This window comes from Sylvia atricapilla, chromosome 17 (genome assembly GCF_009819655.1).
Source record: "Sylvia atricapilla isolate bSylAtr1 chromosome 17, bSylAtr1.pri, whole genome shotgun sequence".
Lineage (NCBI taxonomy): Eukaryota > Metazoa > Chordata > Aves > Passeriformes > Sylviidae > Sylvia > Sylvia atricapilla.
This window is the reverse complement of record NC_089156.1, coordinates 3,955,043-3,980,393: the sequence shown is the minus strand read 5'-3', so window position 1 is coordinate 3,980,393 and position 25,351 is coordinate 3,955,043. Positions and strand designations below refer to the sequence as shown.

The window sequence follows — 25,351 nt, the reverse complement described above, 5'->3', positions numbered from 1 at the left end:
CCCAGCTTTCTTCTCTCTACTAGGGGGAACAGATTAAAACTTAATCCTAGCTAAACACATTTTCTCCTTTCCCTCCCTTGGGGTACCTCCTGCACACACACAGTTTCTTCCTGCTGATTCCTGCTTCCTTTGGCCCTGGGCTTATCCTCATCAACAGCAGCCCAAAGCCCACAGTGGGTGTTCACCAGAGCAGGGACCCCTCTCTTCTCTCCATACCCTCAAAATCAAAGCCTGTGTGTGGGAGGGGATGAGGGCACGGGGTCCTTTGAATGTGAAAGAGGGAAAAGCAGGAGAAGGCATGGCTGGAGTTCCTACATCCCTGAGCCAGGTGGGTCCCTCTCACATTTCCCAGCCGGGTTTGGATGCTGAGGGGAGGTTTGGGGGGTCAGGAGGGTTCTGGGTGTTTAGCTGTGGGGTACAGGGAGTTGTAGGGCTGCAGAGCCAGGTGTGGCAAGCAGGCCTGGGGGCCAGCAGCCTTGGGGAAGGCCTGGTCTGCAGCCCCCCCAGGCACAGGGGGAAGGCCTTTGTGTCACTCAAAGAAACCCCAAATAATGAAAGAAGAGCTCTTTAAGGAAGACAGTTTTTACATTTTGTATTATTTATATTTTATACTATTGCATTTTCTTTTATTAATAGGTTCTGATTAAGAGGAAAAAGTGCAATTATCCTTCACGTCCCAGTTTCCCTGTTCCCATCCCAGGACTCACTCGCTTTGCTACAGTTTATTGCAAACATTTGAACCTGGCAGAGCCCCACGTTAACTGCTGGAGCTGTAAATAACCCGGGCTGGCATTTATGGCACTCCCATGGGTGAGTAACTGAGGGCTCTGTGCTGCTGGCAAACAGGGCAGGCAGCACCTGCGGGGGCTCCAGGGATGCTGTGGCCCTGTCCCCCCCCCATGGGACCAGTCCCACAGCCCCCATAGGGACCTCAGCCCCGGTTCAGAGAAGTGTTGGCGATGCCACGGGTTAACAGACACACCAGAAGCGCACAGCATCCTTTTTGCTGATGATATAGTGCTTTTTCTGGGTATCTTGTAATGCTTTCTCAGGCTGTTTATTTATGAGACAATTTATTACTGCGCAGTTATTCTATAGCAGGGAAGTCTATTCCTGGGAGCCTCCGTTAACCGAGTCAATTGCTTAATTGGCTCACTGATGTCTCCACAAGGTACGCCAGGAGAGAGGGCTCTTGTAACGATCCCAGCCTTCCTCCTGCCCACACACCACCCGTGCTGCTAATTTAATAGTGCAAACATTTATTATTCCTTTTATTTGGGACTTCATGCTAGGGCGATTAGAGCCATTCCGGGATGGCTGGTGAAAGGGGGTGAAATGCCCTGGAGTGCCGCTGGTTGCAGCTGGCTCTGGCTGGGCTCATCCTGCAAAGCCCAGGGGATGGTGATGCCTTGCAGGGTGTGTGCTTAACGAGGCACCAGCCCAGGGTTGGGGCTGACAGTGCCGCTGGGGCTCCTGCCTGACCCTCACCCCGCGTTTGGGTCATTCCCCAACAAACCAGAGCAAGACTGAGGGGTGTGTGTACTTACACCTGATCTCTGTTTAGTGAGGTTAATGTGCTCTGAATGGGAAACGCGCTCCTAATGAACAGCCCGTCTTCTACAGAAATGACTGGAAGGGCCAGAGGAAGACCAAGCTTGGATTTGGCTGGGTGGTCAGTCTCTGTCCCTGCCGAACTGCAGAAGAGCGCTGGGCCAGCGGTGACTGTCCTGGGGCTGCTGTGTGTGCCTTCCCTCTAGGCAGCTCTAGACCTCAAGCCCTTTCTCCTGCTCCTTCTGCCCTTTCCTGACTGTGACTGTCCCCGGAGCATCCCTGCCCTGAAATGTGCCCGCGGCATGTGCAGCGTGCCCTGGGCTAGAGCAGAGCCGCGGCTCCGAGCCGGCCTTTCCCAGGCATCGCCCTTGGGCGGTTTCCCGGGGGGAGCAGCCTCCCAGCGAGCATCTCCGCGCTGTGCATGAGCGCTCTCCTTCCCTCTCGGGTTTTTAGGCATTGTCTGGCAGAGCTGACAGTGTTTCTCTAAGCCCTGCTGGATCCGTGCCCGCTCTCGCCAGCATCCATCTCCAGCCGGCCGCGGCACAAAGGCCGGCCCGCGTGTGCCCCCCGTGCTGCGGCTCTGCGAGCGGGGACACGGCTCCTGACCCCGGCCACCAGCGGCACAGAGCGGGCAGCAAGCAAAACGGGGCAGGGAAGGAAGAGTTGGCAAACAACGGCGCCAGAACGAGCCTTCTGCTAACGTTGTGTTTGTCGCAAAGAAGCGATTAAGTTTCCCCACGATTTTCCTTCTTCTCCGGCTCCCACCGCCTATTGTTCCTGGCTCCATTATCCCCCCGCCGCTTACATAAACGTATCATGCGGGTTTCTGAGGCACAATAGAGAGAGTCTCATTCATCCAAGGTCACCAGCTTTTACTTGCGCTTCAAAGCATGTGGTAGAAGAAGCGTCTTCTCCTAAAGACGTTTTTATTGTACTCAGCGCAGAGGCTGAGGGAAATCGCAGCGCTGCACTTGCACCGCCCCAGCTTTCTTCCCTCCCCACGCGTCCGGTCCTGGCGGGTCAAATCCTGCCCTGGAAGGTGAGGAATTGTTTTCTGTGCTGGTTGGCACCTCAATGTGGGATTCCCAGCCTGCCACTGCACTGGAGCCAAGGAACTGCGTGCTCTATCCCTGCCCCTTCCCAGTTAAATAGGAAGGGAGGTGGAGAGGAGGGGAGAAAAAAGAAGCTGTATTTCAAATTCTCTGTCTCGTATGGGTCTAGGTATGGAAGAGTTACAGAGTGGTCTCTACGGCCTCCTGCTGCTTTCTCCTTCAGCCGTGGCTCCAAGCTCTCCCTTTCTTTTCTTGCGTCCGGTTGGGACCGGGCAAACACGAAGGCCACTGGCAGCTTCTGTGCGGGGACGGGGACTCGCTCTGCCCTGAAGGGAGAGGGCAAAGCGCAGCGGCGCCCCCGATCCAGCAGCGAGCTGGAAGTGGCCTCTCGGCTGGGGAAGGAAATGATGGGGATGGCGCACGGACGATCCTGGGGTCTGCGAGGGAGTGGAAACCCCACAGGAGCCACCTGGTAGGGGCGAGCAGCGTGCGGTAGAGCCGACCCCACCCGAGCGGGGTGCCGGGTCCCCCGGAGCCGTCCCCTCCCCGGGCTCGGCTCCGCCGCTCCGGGCGCAGCTGCGGCGAGGGCGGTGCCGGGGAGGGGACGGACGGCGGCGGGTCCGGCCCCTCTGCCCGCCCCGCCGGCACAAAACGGGAGGCGGGGGCGGCCGGGGCCGCACTCCCCGCAGCGGGCCGGGCTGCGGGCCGGGCCCAGCGCCTCGGGGGATGTAGCGCTCAGCACCGCGGACAGCGGCGGGACCGGCCGGGGGCTGCCGCGGCTCCGGGGGCCATGGCCGGCGTGCAGCAGGGCGAGAAGCAGCTCTTCGAGAAGTTCTGGAGAGGCACCTTCAAAGCCGTGGCCACGCCGCGACCCGAGAGCATCATCGTGGCCAGTATCACCGCCCGCAAGCCGCTGCCCAGGTAAGGGCTGCCGGGGCAAGGGAGGGGTGGCTCTGGGAGACCCTGCGTCCTTCTCCACCTCTGCTCCCCTTCCCACCGTAAAAGGAGTCCTGAGTGTGTCCCCCGCCACCAGCAGTTCGTGGCTGGAGGACTCGGGGCACCCTCCCCATGCCTGAGGCTGGGGGATGCTGGCTGGCTGAGCCCCCCTCTCTGAGCTGGTGCTGTGTTCCAGAGCAGAGCAGGTTTAGGAAACTTTGCCTCAGTGATGCTTGGAGCTTGGAAGCTGGCTGAGCCCGAAGGGGAGCAGGGTGAGGGTCTGCAAAGCTCTAGCTGGGCTACGGAGTGGGGGCAGTGGTGGGGGGCATCGGCTTGAAAGTGTGACCAGCTCTGTGCAGAGCCCGGGGATGTGTGTCCTGCTGGTTGCCTTGGCTCTGTGTCAGCCCTTCACCTGGGACCTTTGGGAAGGTGAAGCCTGGGGAGGGAAACAGCCCCTTAGGGCTGGACCCTGCCTTGTCACGGAGAGGAGGCTGGTGCTTCCCAGGGACGCACAGTGGACGGAGCCTGGTCACTGCCATGGACCGGGGCAGCTCTGGGGATGGTGGCCCCACGTCCCACAGCCAAGCAGCCTTGACTTTGCATCCAGTACCTGCCCTGTCCTCCTGCTTCAGGGAAGTCGGTGTCCCCATGTTTTGCCAGAGGCTGAGAATCAGAGAAACCTATGAAAAGAGGCGAGGGGGCTGCAGGTACCCACTGAACCTCTCCGCCAGGCTGTCACACAGGCAGAGGTCCGTGTGGCTTCCTCACAGCCATGCACACTCTAATTTAGACCAGCTTTATTTTGCTGACTGTCTCAGTATTTGTTAATAGTATCCTGTTTGTGCTGCTTTTATAAAGAAAGGATGCTTTTGCTGGCTCTCCTGTCTCTTTGCTCTATTTTTTCCTCTGCCTAGTTGGTGTAGAGAACCAGCCAAAGTTCTGTGGAGGTGCTGCATCTGTAGAGGAGAGGGGCTCTGTCTGCAGGAGCTTGGGTATTGGGGGCTCAGCCTGTACTAGGGAGGAGAGAGATCCTTTGGAATGAGCCATTTCAGATGTTTCCCGTGCCAGTGGAGGCTGTGAACGACAGCAGCAGTGGGGATGAGGGTCCTGCTGCTTGTGCAGTGTGGGGGTCTCTTCTGCCCCTGCAGCCCGGCTGCTGAGTGTGAATTTTTCCCTATCTCTCTGATTTCCTTTAATCTGGGTAAGAAAATGGGAAAGGCATGCCTTCGGCCTCTAATTGAGAAGAGCAACTCTTGTTTCCACAGGCAGTGTTTGCAGGGCTTCAGCCTTTGTGCTGGAGAGGAACCACCGTGGTTTCCTCCATCCCTGCATCGGGTATGGTCGGCACCTGAAGGGCTGAGGGCTGGCTTACTACACACACTCCTGCCTGAAGGTGCCTGAGTGAGCCGTGCTGCTAAAATATCTTGCAGCTGGAGGTGTAAGAAGGCAACAAATTCGGATTTTGGGGAAATACAGCCAGCCTGAGTGCCAGGAATGATGTCTGGCTCTATCTCACCAGCAGTTTGGGTTGCGCAGACATCCCGGTGCGTGGCTGAGCACCGCGGCTCGGGGTGTTTGCAGATCCATTAAAAAGTTCCCAGATGTGTGCACCTCTCCGTGCTGTTGGTAGTGACACCTCCGGTGGGAGTCAAACAGTCCAGGAGCTCGTGGCACACAGCAAAACGGCGCCGCCGGCTTGGCTGTGCTGTGGTTTGCACCTCGGCAGACGCAGGTGCCCACGCCGGGCTGTGCTCCGGCCATGCCGCTGCCGGCTCAGCGGCTCCTTTTGTCCCCTGGCGGCGTGTGCTGCTGGCCGGGCCCGGGGATGTTCCCTGCGGTGTGGAGGTTCCCGGCTGCACAGAGCGGGGTCAGGCCGGCACTCGCTGCGCTCACGCTGTCCCAGGCTCCGCCGCTCCAGGGGCTGCCGCCAAAAACTGCGGGGACAGAGATGCTGTGGTTCCCAGCTTTTCTCAGCGGGGCTGCCGGCTCGGCTGGCATCCCACAGGGTTCCGCCAGGAGCCCGAGGCTGCCGTCTGGGCAGGATCACACCTCTGAAATGCCAGATCTCACACCCCCAGCGGCCGTCCCCTCTGGGCTGCAGTGATGTCCACAAGCTGGCACAAAGCTCATAGTCCAGCCAGTGCCAGAGCCAGGCTCCTGCTCCCCATCCGTGGAGAGAACAGACCCAAGGCTTGTAGCAGCTCCTCTTGTAGTGCCCGGCTCCACTCTGGGTTTGTTTTTCTGGAAGGTTTTGCTGCGCCACTGCTTGGATCGGCCTCTCTTCTCTGACGATACTCCCGGCTAATTTAAGAGCAAATGACTGTGGTGCCAGAGAGGAGCTGGGGAGACCAGTTAGCCAAATGAAATATTAAGATGACCATCTGGATTCCTGCTTTCTCCCACACTTGACAGCTGGTCCCCTGCAAACACCCTGCCCTGGATCGGCCCCATGCTTCCCACAGCAGCGGAGATGCTGCCATGGTTTCTAGGCCAGCACGGTGAGCCTGTGCCCTCCTCGAGAGTCACGGGCTCAGCTGCGGCATGGGGGTCCTGCCAGGGGCTCCCGTAGTGTCCATAGCTGAAAACCATCCCTGCAGGGTGCCCTGAGAATGGCTAAGGGCTCAATCCTGCATCCTTGTGGGGCAGCAGTGGGGTTCCCTGCCCAGAAAGTGATTTTTTCCCCCCCCTTGCCCCCATTCCTCACCACTACCTTCCTGCTGCTTCAGCAGGTAAAGCCTCTTCCATCTAAATTCTCATCAAGCTGTCTTGGAGGTTTGGAGGGTTAAAGCTCTGCTAAACCCATGGGTCATCCTGGAACAAAAGAGTACATTAATACCTTCCCTCCTGTTTTTTCTGGGGCTGGGGGGGGGGGGACATGAAATCCAGCCCCCCAGACAGCTTTGTGTCCAGAGCAGAGCTCTGCCAAAGTAAATGGATTATTGACCAGTTTGCCATGTGAAAGGAAAAACCGAGGTGATGGGGAAAGGGGCTTTTCCAATTAACCTTTTCCCACACAGGGCCTGGTAGGGCTCGGCTGTGCAGCTGACGGTGAGGGACTGGGCGGTGAGGGGAGGCTGGGAAAGTGGGACTGCCCCAGAGCTCGCATTTGCAGGGGAATTGCTCCAGCATATGCAAAATCCCAGTGTGGGATTTGAGGGGTTTTTGTGCCCTGTGTGTTGGGGAGGGATGGGGTCAGGCACAGGGACCACCTCCCCTGCCCTGAGCCCCTCTGCCAAACCGAGGTGCCCTCAGCCTCTCTCACTGGACCATGAGGATGGGGCTCTGGTGAACTGAAAATGCTTTTAAAATCTGATGTGTTAAGGTGCCACCGGCCTCTGCGCAGCCTTTGGGGATGGGTATGAACACCACGCTCTGGCCCCTGCCCCGCAGCAGGATCCACTTTCCTCCCACTGAGCTGGGCTTTTGTCTGCATCTCTCCCCTGGCCGTGACCTCGGCGGGGCTGGGAGCTCTGTCCCTCCTGGAAGCCTGACTTCTCCCAGCGCTGCTAAGAATGTCATCATCACCGCTGCCGGGGCCTGGGGACATCCAGGTGGGAAATGCCTCAGGGTATCCTAGGGAACCGGAGCTGGAGGGAGTCTGGGGGTTTGCAGGATGATTCTGGGGGTGGTTTAATTCTCTGCTGCCACACTGCCAGCCACAGTACTGCTGGCATGAGCTGCCCCGTCCCTAGAAACTCCGCCAAAATCCACTTTTGGCCGTTCTGGGGCTGGGGCCTTGGGGTGCTGGTGTCAGCTCCTGGGGCAGCCGGTGATGCCGAGTGAGCGCCGGCAGCGCTGGGGGAAAGGAGGCTCCTGCATCCCTCGCTGCCAGATGGTCTAAGTGGGTCACATCAGGGCAGCGCTGGGGATTTGTGCTTTAACCCTTAATCCCCCGGGATGCACCGTGCACGGAGGGAGAGGGATGAGCTGCTGAAGCGGGATTAGGCCATAGTTTGCCATTGCGGGTGATCTTGGAGAGGAGTCTGGGTGCTGCGGCAAACGTGCTGGGACAAGGGTGACATGTCCTCCTCACTGCACTGGGACAAGGCAGGAGCAGCCGTGGCACTGCAGTGTCAGAGGTCTCGGTACCCTAACGAGTGCAGAAAGCAGCTGCAGCTCTCCTGTGGCCTTTGCAGTGACTTTTGGCCATGCCAACCTCTGGCTTCCCAAGACATCCTTTGGCGACCGTGAGTCCCCAGCGGGCTGGCAGCCCCTAGGCAGGGACGTGGGGTGTGCTGCCGGGGAGGAACCCCCCGCTGGCGGCCCTGCAGTGCGGATGGCCCCCCATCCCCGTTAATCCTCCCCCTTGTTGGCCGGGCATCTGTTCCGCGGGAAGAGGCGGCGGCGGGGCCGGCCGCCTGGCTGCCATCTGCTGCCTCCATCCCAACGAGCCCAAGTGCTAATGAGCCCGTGGCCCCGGCCCAAGAGGGGGGGAGAGGGGCTTGAAAAGAAAAGCGAGGGGGAGAAGAAAAGCCCCTTCCTCGGAAGGGCTGTCAATAGCGAGGCTTTTGTGTGCCCCTGCCCTCCGGCTCCAGCTGGACGGCGCTGGGAGCAGGGAGAGCTAATTAGGCAGCTCGGGAACTGCCGGGAGGCTGCGGGCAGCTGAGTGAGGGGAAGAGCCGGGAATGCCCCCAGGACCCACTCCCTGCTGCTCGCAGAGCCTTCATCATCCTCATCCTCCGTCTTTCCCCCGGCCCTGTCCATCTGCCTCTCCTCTGGACTGGTGCTGGGCACCACGACCCTGCTGGGAAACGCTGTGGGTTTGGAGACAGGTAATTCCTGACCTGGAAAAGTCCACTTGAGAGCTTAGCTGAGCTCTGCTTGGGGCCCAAACCATGGGTGCAGCTTCCACGCTCGCCAGCAAGAACACGGGCACAAGCCGGCCCTGCTGTGAGAGTGAAGGGCCACAGCAGCTGCTGAGGAAACACGGGATGAGGGTCTCCCTAAATACAGGATTTGCTGCTGCCCCACCTCTGGCGAAGGGGGAGCCTGTAGTGTCCACGCTGTGCCAGGGGAAGCACCGTATCCAATCCCTTCAGATGAGGGATGAAATCAGATGGAAGGAAGCAAAAGGGAGGAGAATTCCACTGGCTGGCTGGAGGATGGCTTTGTAGAAATATTTTATTTCATCCTTGAACAATTCCACTGAAAACAGTGCCCTGGCTGCCAGGGAGCCCCACGTCTGCAGATGCTGGGGGTGCCAGGTTTGTAAGGTCTGGCTCAGCAACATCCCAGCACTTGTGTGAGGCTGTTTCATGGAGTGTGGAGAACCAGGCCAGGGTGAAATATGACAGTTTAGGGTCTTGCAGGGCTGGGGTTCATCCTTGCCTGGCTCAGGTAGCAGCACCAGCTCCAGCCAGCCCCCATCCCTGCTTTTATCCCATCCCTGGAGAGGCAGGACACTTGAACCCCACATGTGTTCACACCCCTCCCGCAAAGTCCTGCTAATGAATATTTAGGCCTGTGAGGCCCTAAATAATAAATAGCAGTGATGACCTTGATGACAGGAATTGCTAAGGAGCTCCTGCCTAGCATCAGGTCCTATGGCTGCCTGTGTCTCCTTGCTGTCACCATCCTGTCTCCATCATCTGGGACAGCCTGTCCTGCTGCAGCTTGACTCTAGAAAGGGCCTTTGCAGATCCTACTCTCACTGTATGGGGGTCCTCTCTCTCACCAGGCTCCCTGGGTTTGGGAGATTTCCCTGGGCTTCTCTGCCCCATTCCTACCCCTTCCCACATCTCCATGGTTGGTGGCTGGACCTTTCTATACCTCCATTTCTCAATAAGCTGGACTTATCAAATGCAACCCCCATGTCACTGAAATGAAACCATTTCATGCATGACCACCCTTTCCTTTTCTCTATTTTTTTTTCTTCATTTTCTCCCTGTGGGCACTGGGACCTCTTAAACACTGCAAAGCCTGACCTGGACAGAAAATCCCACCAGTGTTTCAGCTGCAGAGAGTGATAGGGTTTTTGCCAGAGCTCCTGCTCTGGCATGAGCCCCCAGGGCTCTTTGCTGTTCTGAGATGGGTCTGCTGTGACCTACAGTTCTTCCATGTGACCCACACACAGCTCTCACCACCCTGGGTCCTACTCTGGCCCTAAATCCCTGGCGGTGCCATCAGCTGGAAAACAGGGCTGGGTTTGATGCCTGGATTGGAGCCCTTTGGCATTCCCAGCAAAGGGCAGGGAGAAAGGCCGAATCCCGGGATCCAGCTTGTGTTTGCAGCCTTGCTTGATAATTTCATAGGTGTCTGCAAAGTCAGAGGCTGTGCTGCCTGAAATCTGGCAGGAGTGATGGGTCCCAGCAGCCCAGCACCCAGACCAAGGCTTTGGTGTGGATCTGACACGTGCTGGGGATGAGCGAGCTGGACCATCACCCCTGGCAGTGTGGCCAGGCACAGTGCCCACATCTCTGCCACCACCTCCTGGCAAAGGCCACACAACCCTCTGCGGGACACCGGGTGCTGCAAAACTGGCTTCTCCATCAGCCACTCGAGCCGAAAGCGCTGACAAACACGGGCAGTTTAAAAATAGCCGTTTCTTTCGCACGCGGCGGGAACACTTTCCCTGCCAGCGCAGCAGGGACTGCAGGAAGGGCTTACAAAAAATAATGCAAGTGGCAAAAAAAAAACAACCCAACTCTATTAAAAACTATACTGGTGTTTGAGGCAGGCTGAAATGAGTCCCTGGTCTGGAGGCAGCGAGGCTGGGGCTCTACCAATGACCTGTTTAACTCTCCATGTTTAATTTATGTCTCGTCATTAAAGGAAGAAGAAGCATCTCCTTGTTCACCCCAGGGTGGGGACACTGTGGACAGGGTCCTGCTGCCTGTGGGGCTGCTCTTCTCCCTCTTCCCTGGGGCAGGGGAGGCCGTAACTTGCTGGTATGGGCTCTGGGGGCTTCCTGCTGCTGGGTTCCAGGGCTGGGGTCAGGTGCTCCTCTCCCAGCCCACAGGCTGGCTGAAATGCTCTGAGACCCACAGACAATGATGAGAAAATGGGTTTTCACTGCCACTAACACCAAATTCCAGCAGTGCATCATCCCTCTGGAACTTGATGGCACTTTGGCAATGGGCTGCTTGTATTGAATTTATCTCTGTGCCCACGTGTGTTGGAGGGTGACTGGAACAGAGTGGGGCAGGAGGCTGGGATTTCAGCTACATCACCATCAGGATGAAGAATTAGCTACTGCTCAGCAAGAGAAATATTTTTGCATTAAGAGAGATTTCACAGTTAAAGAGCTTCTGCGGCATTAATCTGTGGGTCAGCTGGAGCTGCTGTACAGCCCCCTGCTCACCAAAGCTGTGCAAGTGTAACACAGGAGCATGTAAAGATAACAGAACTTGTAAGTTCTCCACAGCTCCATCAGCTGCAGCCAGCAGAGCAACCCTGCTCTGCCAGGGCATGGACATGGCTGTGGCCCAGAGGGTGCAGGAGGCAGTTTGGGATTTGGACAGACCTGAGGCAGGTGCTTTAACTCAGAAAACTTATTTCCTGTAATGCATTTCTCCTCTTCAAATCTCCCTGCTCTGATCAGAGCCTGGTCAGGATTGTTATGATGAGGACATGCAAGACAACTGGCTTCAGCACTGCTTTGAAGGGATGGGGGTTTTATTCTCCAGAAAATTCCAAGACTGGCAACTTACAGAAAATAAAACCCCAAAGTAACAAAACTTGTCATGTATTACCTGCCCTTCCCTGTGTGTGGCACAGCCTCTGTGGTTATCCGTCACCGCCCACCCCACCCCTGCCTTTGTCTGCCCATCAGCCACGCCCTGGCCGGGTTAGAGGGGGACGGTGCAGGGCCAGCAGAGGGGCAGGATAATGCCACAGTGAGGGAGGTGCAGGGGGTCTGGGTGGGCACCAGTGGAGGAGGAACAAAGGGAGCTGTGGTGTAACCCCTGAAATGGGGAGGTTTGCAGCCTGACCTGCTGGGGAGTGGTGGAACCCATGGGCTGCTGGGCTGGCTGTGCTCTATGTCTCCTAATCAAGGATGAACTTGGTCTCCTGGTGACCTCCTCTGGCCCCTGGGAGTCCCTGTATGGGGCTAAGCTCTGCAGGGCACGGGATGTGTTGGCTGCATCTCCCCTAGGATCCCTGGATATCCCCAAATGCAGGGATTCGGTTCTGTCTGGTGGCTGGAGAAGTTGTTGGCATGTTTTTGGACCCGTCCTTGTGCTCTCCCAAACACTTCCCACATGTGGGCCAGGAGCCAGTAGAAGGTGAAGGATGTTCTTCAGTATTTTGGAGGGGTTTTGGGTGTTTTGATGAGGCCAGGCTGCCAGGGCTCCTGTCTCTATCCCTGCCCTCACTGTGAGCATGGAGCATCTCTGCAGCTGCAGGGGCAGAGCCAAAGGCACAGCACCTGTAGCACGTGCCAGAGGAAGGTTTAGCTCCTGCTGTGTGCTGCCTTGTGGCAGTATTTACTCCCCCATTGCCTCAGGGGTTCACCACAAGGGCTTTTTTCCACCCAGAGCCCCAGTTTCCCCATCCCCCCCAAGAAGGCTCAGATGCTCTGGGCACGGGAGCTGTGCCGTGGGGACGGGTGGGTTAATTTTGCAGTGGAGGCTTGTGGTCCAAAGTGCTGGCTGCCGGCTCTCTGGGCTGTGAATGCCACCCAGGGCACATCCATCCCTGATTAATGGAAACTGAAAAGCAGGATCCTAAAGACCCGCGGCTCCCCTGCCCCCTCCCCACTGCTGGCTGCCACTGCCAACCCTTGGCCTGCATTGCTGTCAGGTTTGTCCTGCACGGAGCAGAGGACAGTGAGTGTCACCTCGCCTTCCCGTGGTGGAAAAGTAAGCAGTGGAACCCGTGGACACAGCTTTTTCCCTGCCTGCAGAGCTGGCACTGGGACTCAGCCAGTGCCCTGCTCCCCCTGCTCGCCCTCTCCACCGTGTTGGTATTGATTTGACCTGAACTCCCTTTAATGTGCTGTGATTTCTTTCAATTAGGCTTTGAGTGAGGTCTCTGCGCTGTTCAATAGAACTGGACCAGTGCCTGGACTAGCACGGCCCAGAGGGAGATGCTTACAAATGCTCGCCATCCCCAACAAGAGCATCCCTCCCATGCCCTATTTTCCCCATGTCCCATGAGGATAATCCCACTGCTTAAAGGTTGCCCCTTGTCCCCTCTGCATTTCCTGGACTGGAAATTTCCTGGACATTTCCTTTCCCTTTGTATCACCACTGGACTGGTGGCTTTGCCAAGGGGCAGATTCAGGGTGCAACTCAACTGCAAACAGGAACTGAACCAACCCTCAGCACTCCTCATCTTCACACACCCAGCAAAGCTTTTCCCTTTCTCCTTGGTGGCTGTCATCTCCTCAGGGATGCATGCAGCCAAGTCAGGTCTTGGTGTCACATTGTTTGCAGCAAACTGATGCTTGTTTCCAGAGATTGTGTGGAGCAGAAATCCCTGCCCTTCATCTCCAGCTGCAATTACCGAAGCCAAGTCGATGCAGTTGATGGTAATAGGATGGTAACACTGAATTTGTATTTAATGCTGATTCCAAGGGTCTATAATCTTCATCAGCACCACATGACTTTTTATAGAACAGAAAAATGTGAGAGCGGGTAATGAGCTGTAATTCTGGAGAGCTTCTGCCTTGATTGGGACTAATTATTTTCTTTATAAAAATAATTAACCATCCACACAACCTATAGAGTGAAAGGCATGTGGCATTAATTAAACCACGCAGTATTTTCTCTGCACCTTTATCTCTTGTTCCCCAGCACGTCCCAAACAGACGGTCACACGCTGTGGAAAGCCAGGCTGGGCACAAGCTGGCATCATGTGAGGGCTTGTGCTGGGCACAAAGGGCAGGCCCTGGGTGAGGGGGCTGCCTCCAGATCCCCAATCCAGAGCCTCCTGCCCCTGCATATACTGTGAAACCCCTTATTTGAGTGGCAAGGGCTGGTTTGGGGGGGTAAGGTGGCGGTGCTCACACGTGGGCTGTGTGTGAGGGTACAGAGGGGATACTGGGGGTGCCACTAGAGCACCCAGGGGCACCCTGGCAGGGCACAGGGCTCTGTGCTGTGTGCTGTCATTTGCTATGGGGCATCAGGATGTCCCAAAATGGAGGTGGCTGCTTTGGACAGGCCAAACCTCTGTTCTCAGCACTCTGGGATCCTGGGATGAGTCCCAGGCGAATGTGCCCCAGCACTGGGGCTGTGCATGCTTAGACACACACTTACATAATACATAATTGTTAACAAAACTAATTCCTCTATTTTCCTGGAGGTATTCCGAGAACTAATGAATATATTTGCATAATCTTGATTTTGTTTATGAATAATTCTGGATTATCCAAATGTGAATAACACCAGGGCTTTGCCACTCTAGATTGGCTTTCAGCTGAGGATAGCAAAGCATTTTACAAATATTAGTTCAGCCTCACAAATCTCAGCAAGCAATAAAATTATTATTACACCCAATTAAAGATGGATGGGATGGAAACTGAAATGATTCTCTGCAGCCCCTCCTGGCAGCGTTTGCCATGGGGACTTGCCTGCCTCTTCCAAATCTTCCTGCTGGGAAGCAGCAAGCCAACAAATATCCCCCCCTTTCCTTTTTGGGATGATTTAAAACAATGTCCAGAGTTGCAGGGTGATGTGGATGGGTGCAGACCTGAGAGCAGACAGGAGGTTTCTTTCTGGCTCTGACTCCCACACAGGACTGAGCACCCCACAGCTCTCTGTGTGGCAGAGATGGCACAGCTATACCAACCTTTTCCTCCTTGGTGCACAGTGGGAGGAGAAAAAGCCCTGTCTTCCCTTCCAGAAACTCTCCTTTATTCAAAACCTCCTCACCAGTCCTTCCTGGGCAGGCAGCCTGACCACTGAGGTGTTTCCCACAGGATCAGGGGGTCTTACAGGGAGAGGATGAGTCAAACCAAACACTTCCACCCAGGAAGCTGCAATTCGGGAGCTTCCCAGCTCAGTTGTCACTGCACACACAGGGAGGCAAAGGGCCCTTCTGGCCATAAAAAGCCCTGTGAGCAAGTTAGGGTGGGAATTTAAAGCCCACTTTCCACATCCCTTGCTGGGCTGGGAACATTTCAGTCTCATGGCTCAGCAGCAGGAATCTGTTGGTTAACTCCTTTCCACAGGAGTTAATTTCTGCCCACACTTCTCTGCTTGGGGACATCTGCTCCTCACGGTGTCACAGAGCCCTGCTGACCCCAGGTGGCCCTGGCAGTGCAGCCCTGTGCATCACAGGGGCTGGAGGTTCAGGGGACAAGTCTCTAAGTGTCTCTGTGGAACCCCGTCTCACCAGACCCTGCTCAGGTGATGCCCTGGTTGGGGACACCCATTTGGCACCCAAGTTGGGGACATCCATTTGGCTGTATCTCTGAGTCTGTCCTGAGGGCATTTGAGCATATTTGAATGTTGGAGTCATTTCAAGCTGAGCCCTTGGAATCACTGTTCCATAGCCACAGGCTACTGAGCACCATGCCTGTGTTCTGGCACATGGGGTGGCTCAGGGGCGGGTTTATAAACAGCATCTGGGCACCTGAGTGTCCCTGTCCCCAGCCTGGATGGATGGATGGATGGATGGATGGATGGATGGATGGATGGATGGATGGAGCAGCAGAGAGACCAACCAGAGGCATTTCCAGGGCAGCTCTGCAGATAGGTGCTAGCTGTATGAACAGGCTGTGTGTCACTGGAGTTACCCAAGTGGACCTCCAGTGTGTTCTCCCCTTTTCTTCTAAAGGAAGAAAATTAAGGGAGAGGAGGAAAACCTTTATGTGAGTGGCAAAGAAAGCACTACTGCTCCAAGTGGATCTTCTCCAGCCGCCGCCTTCTTGCTGCTTCTAAAGTGCCTAATTACTAATTCATTTTTAAAGTGATCTCAGTGCTCCCAGGAGTTCTGGGTAACTGTGTGCTTACAATTCCCTATTTGATTAAAATTTAACAAGTTGTTATTGGCAAATACACTATTTCACTGCTGTTTGCCATGCCAAATAGCATAGGGTGTGGACAATGGGGGGAAGGGGCACATCTGATGGTCCCTGGAGCAGAGGCTGGCACTGAGCAGCCCCTTGGCTGTGAAGGTGCTCTCCAGCCTGACCATGTTGCAGGTAGTGCCAAAGCACTTATTTTCTAGGACATTCATGAGTTCATTTTATTTATTAAACCCTTCCTAAAGCGTTAAGCATCATCCACTGGTGCTCCTCAGCTTCTGGCTCCCTGTGCTGTGTTGGGAAGTGCCCAACCACAACCACTGGGCTCCCTCCCAGCCCCTTGGTCCTGACCTTTGCCCAGCTTGGCTTTGCCTTGTGCTGCTTGTAGGCAAGTGTTTAATGGGAAATGAGAGCTCAGATCCAGACTTTCCCTAATCACAAGCTCTGCAAGGGCTGTGTCAGGTTGCCCCCATTCCTGGCTGTCAGCTCAGGCCCTTCATGGCTGCTCCAGGCTGCTTGGGGGTGATAGCAAGGAAAGGATCCAGGAGTGTTGGCAAAGGCCAGCTGGGAGGAGAGTGGCTTTTGGGTATGGTGGGGTTTAGCATAAGCTCTCAATCCCAGGCCTTTGGGTCACCAAGGAGCCCAGAGTCCCCCAAAACACGGATCAGGGATGTGCCAGATTGCTGTGCCATGAGGCAGCGTGCCCACGTCAACACTTTAATCTGCATTTGCAGGCACCCGAAACAGCCAGAGCTCCTCTCGTCATATTTCCTGATGGAGGAGAAACCTGGCTCCTGTACAGACATGGGAACCCGCAGGGTGTTTGTCTAGGGAGGAGGATTTGAGGACAGGAACGGCTCAGGATTGTCCTCCTGAGAGCAAGTCTGGCCCGGCAGTGTGCAGGTGCTGACGGGCAGGATGCTCCGCAGGGACCTCCGAGCTGGCGGCGTGGGAGGCACAAGATGCCGTAGAAACCCTTCGAGATGGGGCAGCAGTCCAGGTTTTCTTTAGTAACAATGCGACCATGTGCCATATTCCTCTGGTTTCTCGCTGTTGTCGCTGGCGGGCAGTCAGCAGAGTCGCTGGCAGCGAGGGAAAGGGACACCGAGCCCTGCAAGGCGCTCAGGAAGGAACGGGGACAGGGGATGGGGCTCCCTGGGGAGGAGGAGACCGAGCCGTGGGGAGCAGGGAGAGGCTGTGCTCACCCTCATGCCTGACCCTACCTAAAAAGGCGATCCATGGAGGCATCGCCTTCCCCCGTGCAGTTTTCCCTCTGCGGGGATTGTCCATCCCATGCTGCACAGCAGGAGCCGCCGCCGCTGCCAGCTGGTGCCCGGGACAGAGCCCTCCCCGTGGGCTGCCACCTCACAGCATCCCCCGGAGCATCTGGCACCGATCCTGCGCCGCCACCGGGGCCTCTTCCAGCAGGGAAGCTCCTGTGTTCTGATTCAACCATGCATAGTAAATCAACTGCTGGAAAAGAAAGAGCCAAGCTGCTTTTTTGGCCCGGGATGTGCTGAGAGCAGTCGTTAAACCTTTCTGGAGTGCAAGAAGGAAAAGGAGCCTCATGCAGGCTTGTGCCAGGACACAGGGTTCCCAGGAGCAGCAGGAGGAGGGGAGTCACGACTGGCACAAAAATTTTATGAAAAATGTATAGTACAGAATTGTATTTCTCTTCTGCGTTTAAAGTGCCTCAAGAAACCCACGTGCCTTTCTGCAGCTGGTGCCTCTGCTGATGCACAGAAAAAAATAGCAGGGAGAAGATTAAAATTGAACTGGCTTGGAGTCTGTGTAATCAAGGAAAATATCTTGGTGATTTGCTATTATAATTTTCAATAACAAACTGCAGGGCACCTGCTGCACTAATAATAATGGATTGAATGAGGTGGGCAGAGAACCTGCCATGGGTGTTTGTGTGTATGTGTGTGCTTGTGGGAAGCACTCACAAAATTCCCCATCTCCTAATTTTGAAGAGGTATTTTTAGTGCGTCTTTCAAAGAGCTTTCCATAAACACATCTGCTGGAGTTTTTGCCGGGAAATGTCTTTAAAACCCTCTTTTCTGTCCCCTCCCTCTCGGGGGACAAGGGAATGGTCTGACCATTTTCTTTTTCAGTCAGATAAGCAAAGCCAGAGAAAACATCAGAGGCTCATTTCGCTGGTGCCAAAAGGCTTTTCAGCACAAAGGGTGGATTTTGGAAACACTTTGAGCAGCTCAAATCACCCTCACTAGAGCCCAGGGCAGAAGCTCTGAGGATGTGGCTGTGGCAGAGAGTGCAGGGATGTGGGAGAGCCAGCATCCTGAGCCACCATTGCCTTCTCCTGCACTGCCAAAACCTCCAGGTGAGGAAAGGAGTGGAAAGATGGGGTATTCCATTACCTGTCCATGCACTTTTTGCATGTTACTCAGAAGTAGCGAGAACATCCCTGGGGCAAGTGACTGCAGGCACAGGACTTTCTCCAGCCTCCCCTCAGGATGCCTGTGTCCTGATGTTCCCCGTGCCAGGCAAGGTATCCATCCTTCATCATTTAATGCCAGTGAAACATTTACAGCTTTGAGGCTCATCAGACATGTTTTAACCTTTATCTTTTGGTTGGCTGAAGCTGCTCCTGCCTTTACACTGGGGGATGTAGAGATGATAGGAACATGAAGCCAGCCAGGGCTGAAGCAGGGAACGTAGTATTCTGTATTGGCTGTCCCAAATCCTCTGACCTTGGAAGTGCTGGGAGTGCAGGTCTGCCAAGTGCACTCAGTGCCCAGGGCCTCTGAAGTGCTTGTGCATCCAGCACCCAACCCAGCTGCACGTGCAAAGAAAAATAAAGGATAAAAAAAACCCCCAAACTGCTTGGTTAGCGTGATTCAGACCCAGTTTGCTTACACTGCTGCTTGCAGGGCAGCTGGGAAGGGCACAGAGGCTGCATAAGGCCAACGATGGTTGGAACTGCTGGAGTTCATCCTGCAGAGGTGAGGGACAATGCAGCTGAGCGGGGAGATGGTCTGGTGCCATGGTCTGGCAGCTGAAAGGTCACTAGGGAGACAATTTTCCTGCTTTTGTCTCCTCTTGAGATGAGTTACTGCAGGGAAAAGACTGATTGATGGAAGGTTTGTGGCAGGAGACTGCTGCGGGGCCAGGGCAGCTGGGCTGGGGCTTGGGAGCCTGTGGGAAGGGGAGGGCAGTGCCCAGCCCCCAGGGAATGTCAAATGCACACCAAACCCACCCTGAGTGCTGTCACTGTGGGGCTGGAGGGGACGGGTGTCACTGGGCTTAGCTCCCCGAGCACTGTGTGTCACCAAATGCCACATTTCATGGCCGGATGAGATGGCATTTGGCCGTGGCATGCAGCATGGCAGCTCGGGATGGAGGGATGGGCATGATTTGGGAGTTTGCTCCCTGAGGCAGCAAATGCTTTGTGCCTTTGTCTTGTCCTCTGTGGACAGTGCCAGGATCTGTCCGTGGGAAAGGGCAGTGCTTAACTGGTCTCCACGGTATCCCCACAAACTGGGGGTGATATCCCTTCCCCAGGGAAGGGAGGCAGAGTGGGTTGGCCTCAGGGCACTGCCAGCAGCAAAAAGCCACCCATCCCTTCTCCTCCATGTGGCCATAGTGGTTTGTGGTGGTTTCATCTGCCTTCAGATAAGGAATATTTGGGTTCCTTCTCACCAGTGACCTTTCCTGCATCATTTGTATTAGGGTAGGCAATAGATCATTTCCCTCTGCTGCCGACACATTCTTTTAGAGAGGGAATATGCTTGAGAACCCAAATCTGACACCACAATGTGGAGATGAACAAGCTGGGCTGTAAGAGGCTTGTGTTGGTGGAGAGTTGAGGGCCCTGTGTGCCTGTTGCTTCTCTTCCCACCACTGCAGCACTGGCAAAAATTGCCACGAGCCCAAAAAAACCCCTCCTGGACCGGAGACTGCTGGGATGGGAAGGGACAGGATGAGGCAGCTGGGGTGGGTGGTGGCACAGGGCATGTTCTGCACTGAGTGGCTAGCAGGCAGCCCACAGGTGCCCTACTGTGGGGGGCCTCCCATCAGGGGCAGCTGTACTGCTTTCTGGACAGGTCTGATGGATAGGCTGGATTTCTGCACGGGAGAAAGAAAGGGAAAAGAAAAACGAGAGCAAGTGATTGAATTGCCAAGTGCGAATGGAGAAGCTTGGAGGGCAGGTGGGATGTGTGGGCAGCTGCCTTGTCCTGGACTGACCGCCTGTGGCCAGGAGTGAGTGCATCCTTAGAGACAAACATGCAACCAACACACCGGGGAGAGAGACTGCGCTCCTCACTAGGAGTGCTGGAGCAGTGCTGCCCCCCAGCAGGGCATTCCTCCTGCCTCCTCTTCTTCCTGCCTCCTCTTCTTCCTGCCTCCTCTGGCACATCCCCTGGGCTGAGTGAGTCCCGTGCTTCCAGCAGCATCCTGCTGAGCATCCCTGCTGCTCAGCCTGGGCCAGTTCCAGCTCAAACACCCACAGAGCCTTTTTCTTTTCTGCTGCAGGCACAAGCAGCGGGGAAGGTGTGATAATCCCTCCTTTGAGGCCACAGAGATCATTCACACCAAACTACATCACTTTTATATCAGTCATGAAAGACACAAAAGACAATAGAAAAAGAATTTTTTTAAATATATATATATATTCAATCAATGTCTATGGAGCTCCACGCCGGGGAATTACCAGCCAGTTTAAAGCATTAGTGACTCTCAGCATCCATCAGAGGACTTCATTCGGTTGAATGGAAGCCAGCCTTTGATGCAATTGGAGAATAATTATTTCCATCAATAATTACTTCCAAGCCCAGAAGAAATGGTTCCTGGCACGTTGCAGGACAGGAGTCCTTGATTGCTCGAGGCCAATATGTTTTAACCCCAGGGCCTGGAAATCCCATTAGAGGCTGGGTGACAAGGATGTCGCCTGCTGTGCCCAGGTCCTGGCAGTGGTGTTCCAGCCTGCTGCCAGCCTGGGGAGGATCCCTCCTGCCTCTGCTGTTGGAGTGCATCCAGCTCAGGCGTTGCACAGGTCATTAATTTGGGGACGTTTTTAATGGATCCTAATGATTGAGCCTCAGAAGGCTGTTCTTAAAAGGGGTTTGGGAAAGGCCACAAGCCAATTAGCTGGCACACAGAAAATGATTAACCATGTAGCTTCCCGAATGGTTAAAAATAATGGAGATGTTGAGGAGTCACTGGGGGATTTATTACAAACAGACTCTTTAAAGAAAGAGGGCTATTCACCTCCTGCATGTTCTGGGCCAGAAATATTTCACCCAGCTCCCCCTCACTGATCTCTTTCCCTTTTATTTGACTGTGCATCTCCTTAAATGTTAAGGCATTACAAAATAGGCTCCAAGGAGGAGCTGGTAATTAGAGAAAGTAGATGCTTGTTGAGAGAGAAAACACAGGTGAGGAGAGAGGGGTGACCCTTCTGCACGTGCTCCTGTGCCAACTCCTATCCCAAGGAATGTTATTCATGGCTGAGGCAGGCAGCAGGATGTTCCCTAGAGCGTAGAAGACTCTGGCCATTAACTAACTGGGGCGTTTTTAATGCACCATTGCTCTTTAACCACCCTCTTGCCCCTGCTTAACTCCCAGATGTGCAGCACACACCTGGCCCTGGCCCTTGTCCCTATCTCCACAGCCCATGTGTGACGGCTGTGGTGGTCTCTGCAGCCAAAGCAACTTTCACTGTGTCTGCAGGGCTGGCTAAGGGGACATCCCAGCCTTCCCCTGCTCTGGTGGGATCCATATGGCCTCAGGGCTCCAGAGTGCTGCTTTCCAAGGAGAGGAGCTAGGTCTGGTGGCAGACACAGCCACGGGACTTTGCAGAGCTGACGCTAAAGTGGCACCCACAGCCCAATCCTGGGATTTGCTTTAAAATGATAATGGGAAGAAACAGGGACACTTTTAGTGCCAGCTGAGCCCAGCCTATCCTGGGTATCACCCCACAGCCAGGCTGGGCCTGGACATGCCCACGTTTGCTTTATCTATTCCATAATGCTCTGGATGACACCAAACCCCAGCGTTTTCAGCACCCCTGCTGGGTACGGTTTATGGCTTTTCATTAATCTTTTCATTCTTTGAAATAAACATCTGCAGGGCCTGGAAACCTATTTACTTTCCTCCCGAGTGTCTGCACGCAGACTTGTTTGGGTTTGTTTTCTCCATCCGGCTTCTTTTCTCCATTTCAGCTTCCACAAGCCCCAATATTTCTTAGAAACCACTCCCTCCAAGCTTTCCCTGCCTTTGCTCTGCTCCTTGCCAGCTCCCAGGGCCCTTGCAGGCACTGACCTGGCCCAGATGGTTCCCCCTAACTCTGCTGGGCTGTCCCAGGTTCTTCAGGCTGAACTGTCAGCAGAACCAGTTGTGTTCACTAGCCCAGCACCTTACTTGAAGGAGAGGCAAATTTTGCTACCAGCCAAGGCTGAGGATGTGTGACAAGGTGTTATCAAGGCATTAGCAAGTTCAGAAAACTACATTTGAAATGGGAAAGATGGTTTTTTTCTATCAGAGTAAAAAGTCTGTGCTGTCTCTGCAGAGCTGGTGATCTAAACCCCACAATGCAGAAGATGTCCTGACTGACTCCTGTTTTTCCTTCCCATTGGGTTGGATCTGGCCCTGTGTTGTCCAGCTGCTCCTTGGCTGCATGATGCTCGTGGAATCTCTGCCTGAGCAACGAGCACAGCATTCCTGGGCTGGGGTGCAGCTTGGTTTGGAAATGGGCCATTCCAGAGCCTTGTGGGGAACACTTCCCACTGCAGAGCTGAGCACTGAGAGCAACCTGCAGCTCTCCTTCACAGCAGCACAGCTCCCACCTGCAAAAAGGAAAGGAGATTCCCCAAGACGTGGGGAATGAGCCCAGCTGAAGGGACAGCTCCTGACGGCTCTTTGTCACCTCTTGCCCCGGCAGTGGGACGCTGAGCTGCCTGCCGTACCCTGCGGAGGACAGACGGCCCGAGAAGCTGAGCAGCTGCGTGGTCAGGGAGCCCGCCAGCACCAATGGCTGTGCCAAGGGCAGGGACAGACGGGACCATGCCCACCGCAGGTCACGCAGGTAGGAGCCAGAGCTGCCCGCGGGGCCACCCTGGAACATGGGGGTGACAGGAGAGGCGTCCATGGATGTTTATTCAGCCCCTCTGGGGTCTGTGAGAGCCGGGGGTGGCTTAAATGGCTCAGTGTGTGTGCAGAAAATGTTTGCAATTGCATGAAATCCCTGTGCGGGTTTGCAGGGACAAACCTGCAGTTCATTCCTACTCCAGGGCTTGCTCTTACAGCATCCTTCAGAGTCTTCCAAGACCTGCCAGCACTCCTCTGCACTACCACGTCTGCTGGGAATCGTCCTCAGCGATTCCCCTCTCCCCATGCCTAAATCAGCTCAGCAGCATTGCCTTCATTAGGACACAGCCTCGTTATCAGCTTGTCGTTAGTCCCTGACCACTTGAGAGGGGGAAAAAAAATGAATGGAACGTTGTAAATGGAGCAGCTGGGGTCTCTGAGCCCTGCCTGCTCAACTGTCTCTGGGATTAAAGCCTCTCAGTTCAGTTAAAGATGCTGGAAAGAAAGAGCAAGAAAGCACATTTCATATCTTCAGATTTCAGGCCAACCGGAACAATAATCTAAAGCACACTTTTAATTAGACTTTGATTATAATCACAGAGGAACAATTGCAGCCAGATCAGCACATGGGAGAAAGCTGCCACATCAAAGACAAAAGACTTGATCTGGGGAGATGGAAAAGGGCTCTGCAGAAACCACCTGTGGCTGCATGGTCAGATGTTCCTCCCATGGCTGTGGTGATGCTCTGGGTGTCTTTGGGCAGGTGTCTGAGCTTAGTGACAGCGAGACATCCTGGAAAATGCACGACTTCTGCATCAAGGTAGAAGGCCCAGCTGAGCCCAAGGTGTGCCATATCCTCTCCTGGTGCTGCTGGTCCATGAAATCCTTGGGAGGAGGACTATGTGGGTCCATGGGGCCATGCTGTGGCTGCACACTGGATTTCCTGCACCAGAAACACTCATTATTCACAGCTCACAACTGAAGCACTAGCCTGCAGTTTCATTTTGCAGAGCTTTTATTTTTTTTCCCCCAAGCATATTAAAAGCACTAAGCAATTGAGTTTTTATGATAGTGTAATTTCAGTGGTAATTCAAGCCCTGGATGATCAAGTGTTGAGGGGTGGTGGAGTCTGAGTGTCCCCCCTCAAAGTGTAATTTGCTCTGCATTAGGACTTTCATTAGCAATAATGTTTGTTCTTGCTGCAGAAAACTGCTCAGGTTTTGGCCTGTTTTTGTAGTGAAGATCTCACAGCATTCTCCAGTCATGGGGCTGCTTCTACCCATTTCTTGCTCCTGGCTGTTCCCAGGGGCAGGATGAGAGGTGGAGGAAACAGAGGCACAAACCCAGCACCCTTGGAGATTTTTCAGAGGCCCTGGGAAGTTTGCCTTGGTCCTGGATCTATTTGGGGCTTCAGAGGGACCTGTGGGTCTGTTTGGAAATCCACGTGGCTCATTTGGGCTGAATTAGGGATGCCACCAGGCTGCCACCAGCTGCCTCTGTCTTTACAAGCATTTGCTTTAGTTAATGAGTAGCCACAGAGTATCTGTCATTTTTTTCAGCCCAATGCTCTGATTTAATTAACCACGGTATTTGCTTTTCATTGAAACATAACACGATTCAGCATCATATGTTTAAAGAAGAAATTAATTTGCAGGAGGGTTTATTTTCAAGGTTTAACAACTGTATAAGAGATGCATATCTCCTTCAATTACCATAGTGTCTCAATAAATATATATATATTTCTAATCAATTGCTACTTAACACATGTCAAGTCTTTATTATAGTTAGATGCATCTGGTTGCAATAATTACTGTATGCAAATTAAATGCCAATTAATTATTTAAAGCATATTTACAAAGAGCAACAAAACCTACAAATCTGTTTCAGAGTCGTTAACCTCGGCAAACATGTTTTAAATAATCAGCATTGCTGTGGTGGAGCTGTCTTGTTATATCTCTATTAGACACTTCATTTAAACTGCGGTTAAATAATTCGTTAGAGCGTAATGAGGCAACACCCACACCCTTGGTCCACCATGAACACTGACCTTGGTGCCCCGTGTCCCTGAGGGGGAGATGCTAGAGAGTCCCATGTGAGCCCATTAATGGTTGATTTTTATGACTTTTAATGTTTACTGGGTCTTGTCCCCCACCCTCAGCCCTTCGTGTGATGGGGAGCGGCCACCGCCAGCTCGGGGGAAGAAGAAGAAAAAGAAATCTGGCCGCAAGAAGCGAAGGAGGTGAGGGAGCCATGGTGGTGTGAGGGGACAGGCAGGGCAGCCCATGGCTGGGTGTGAGGGGAAAGGGCCGTGAGGGAGCCATGGCGGTGTGAGGGGACAGGCAGGGCAGCCCTTGGTTGGCTGTGAGGGAGGACGGTCATGAGGGAGCCATGGCGGTGTGAGGGGACAGATAGCGCAGCCCTTGGCTGGGTGTGAGGGAGGACGGTCATGAGGGAGCCATGGCGGTGTGAGGGGACAGGCAGGGCAGCCCTTGATTGGTTATGGGGAAAGAGGGCCATGAGGGAGCCATGGCGGTGTGAGGGGACAGGCAGGGCAGCCCTTGGCTGCGTGTGGGGGAAGAGGGCCGTGAGGGAGCCATGGCGGTGTGAGGGGACAGGCAGGGTAGCCCATGGCTGGGTGTGGGGGAAGAGGGCCATGAGGGAGCCATGGCGGTGTGTGAGGCAGCAGAGGATGTTAGGCCTCAGCTCCCTCAGCTGGGCGTGAGGGCAAAGGGTCAGTGAAGGATGTGAGGGTGGCCATGGCAGTGTGTAGGGCAGGAGGGGATGGCAGCCCTCAGCTGGGTGTGAGGGAACAGCGTCTATGTAAGATGGAGGTGTGAGGGCCTGGGGGTTCCAC

The 25,351-nt window shown here is 54.6% G+C and overlaps 1 protein-coding gene across 1 annotated transcript in view; it reads left to right on the top strand.

Moving 5' to 3' along the window:
- The first annotated feature begins 3,297 nt into the window (after positions 1–3,297).
- SRRM4 (serine/arginine repetitive matrix 4) overlaps positions 3,298–25,351 on the top strand; it is a 42,064-nt gene continuing 20,010 nt past the window's right edge. Inside the window, exons 1-3 of the mRNA XM_066331347.1 lie at positions 3,298–3,524; positions 22,352–22,495; positions 24,656–24,736. Of these exons, the coding sequence (XP_066187444.1) occupies positions 3,394–3,524; positions 22,352–22,495; positions 24,656–24,736 (356 nt within the window). The 5' untranslated portion in view covers positions 3,298–3,393. The remainder of the gene's footprint in view (positions 3,525–22,351; positions 22,496–24,655; positions 24,737–25,351) is intronic.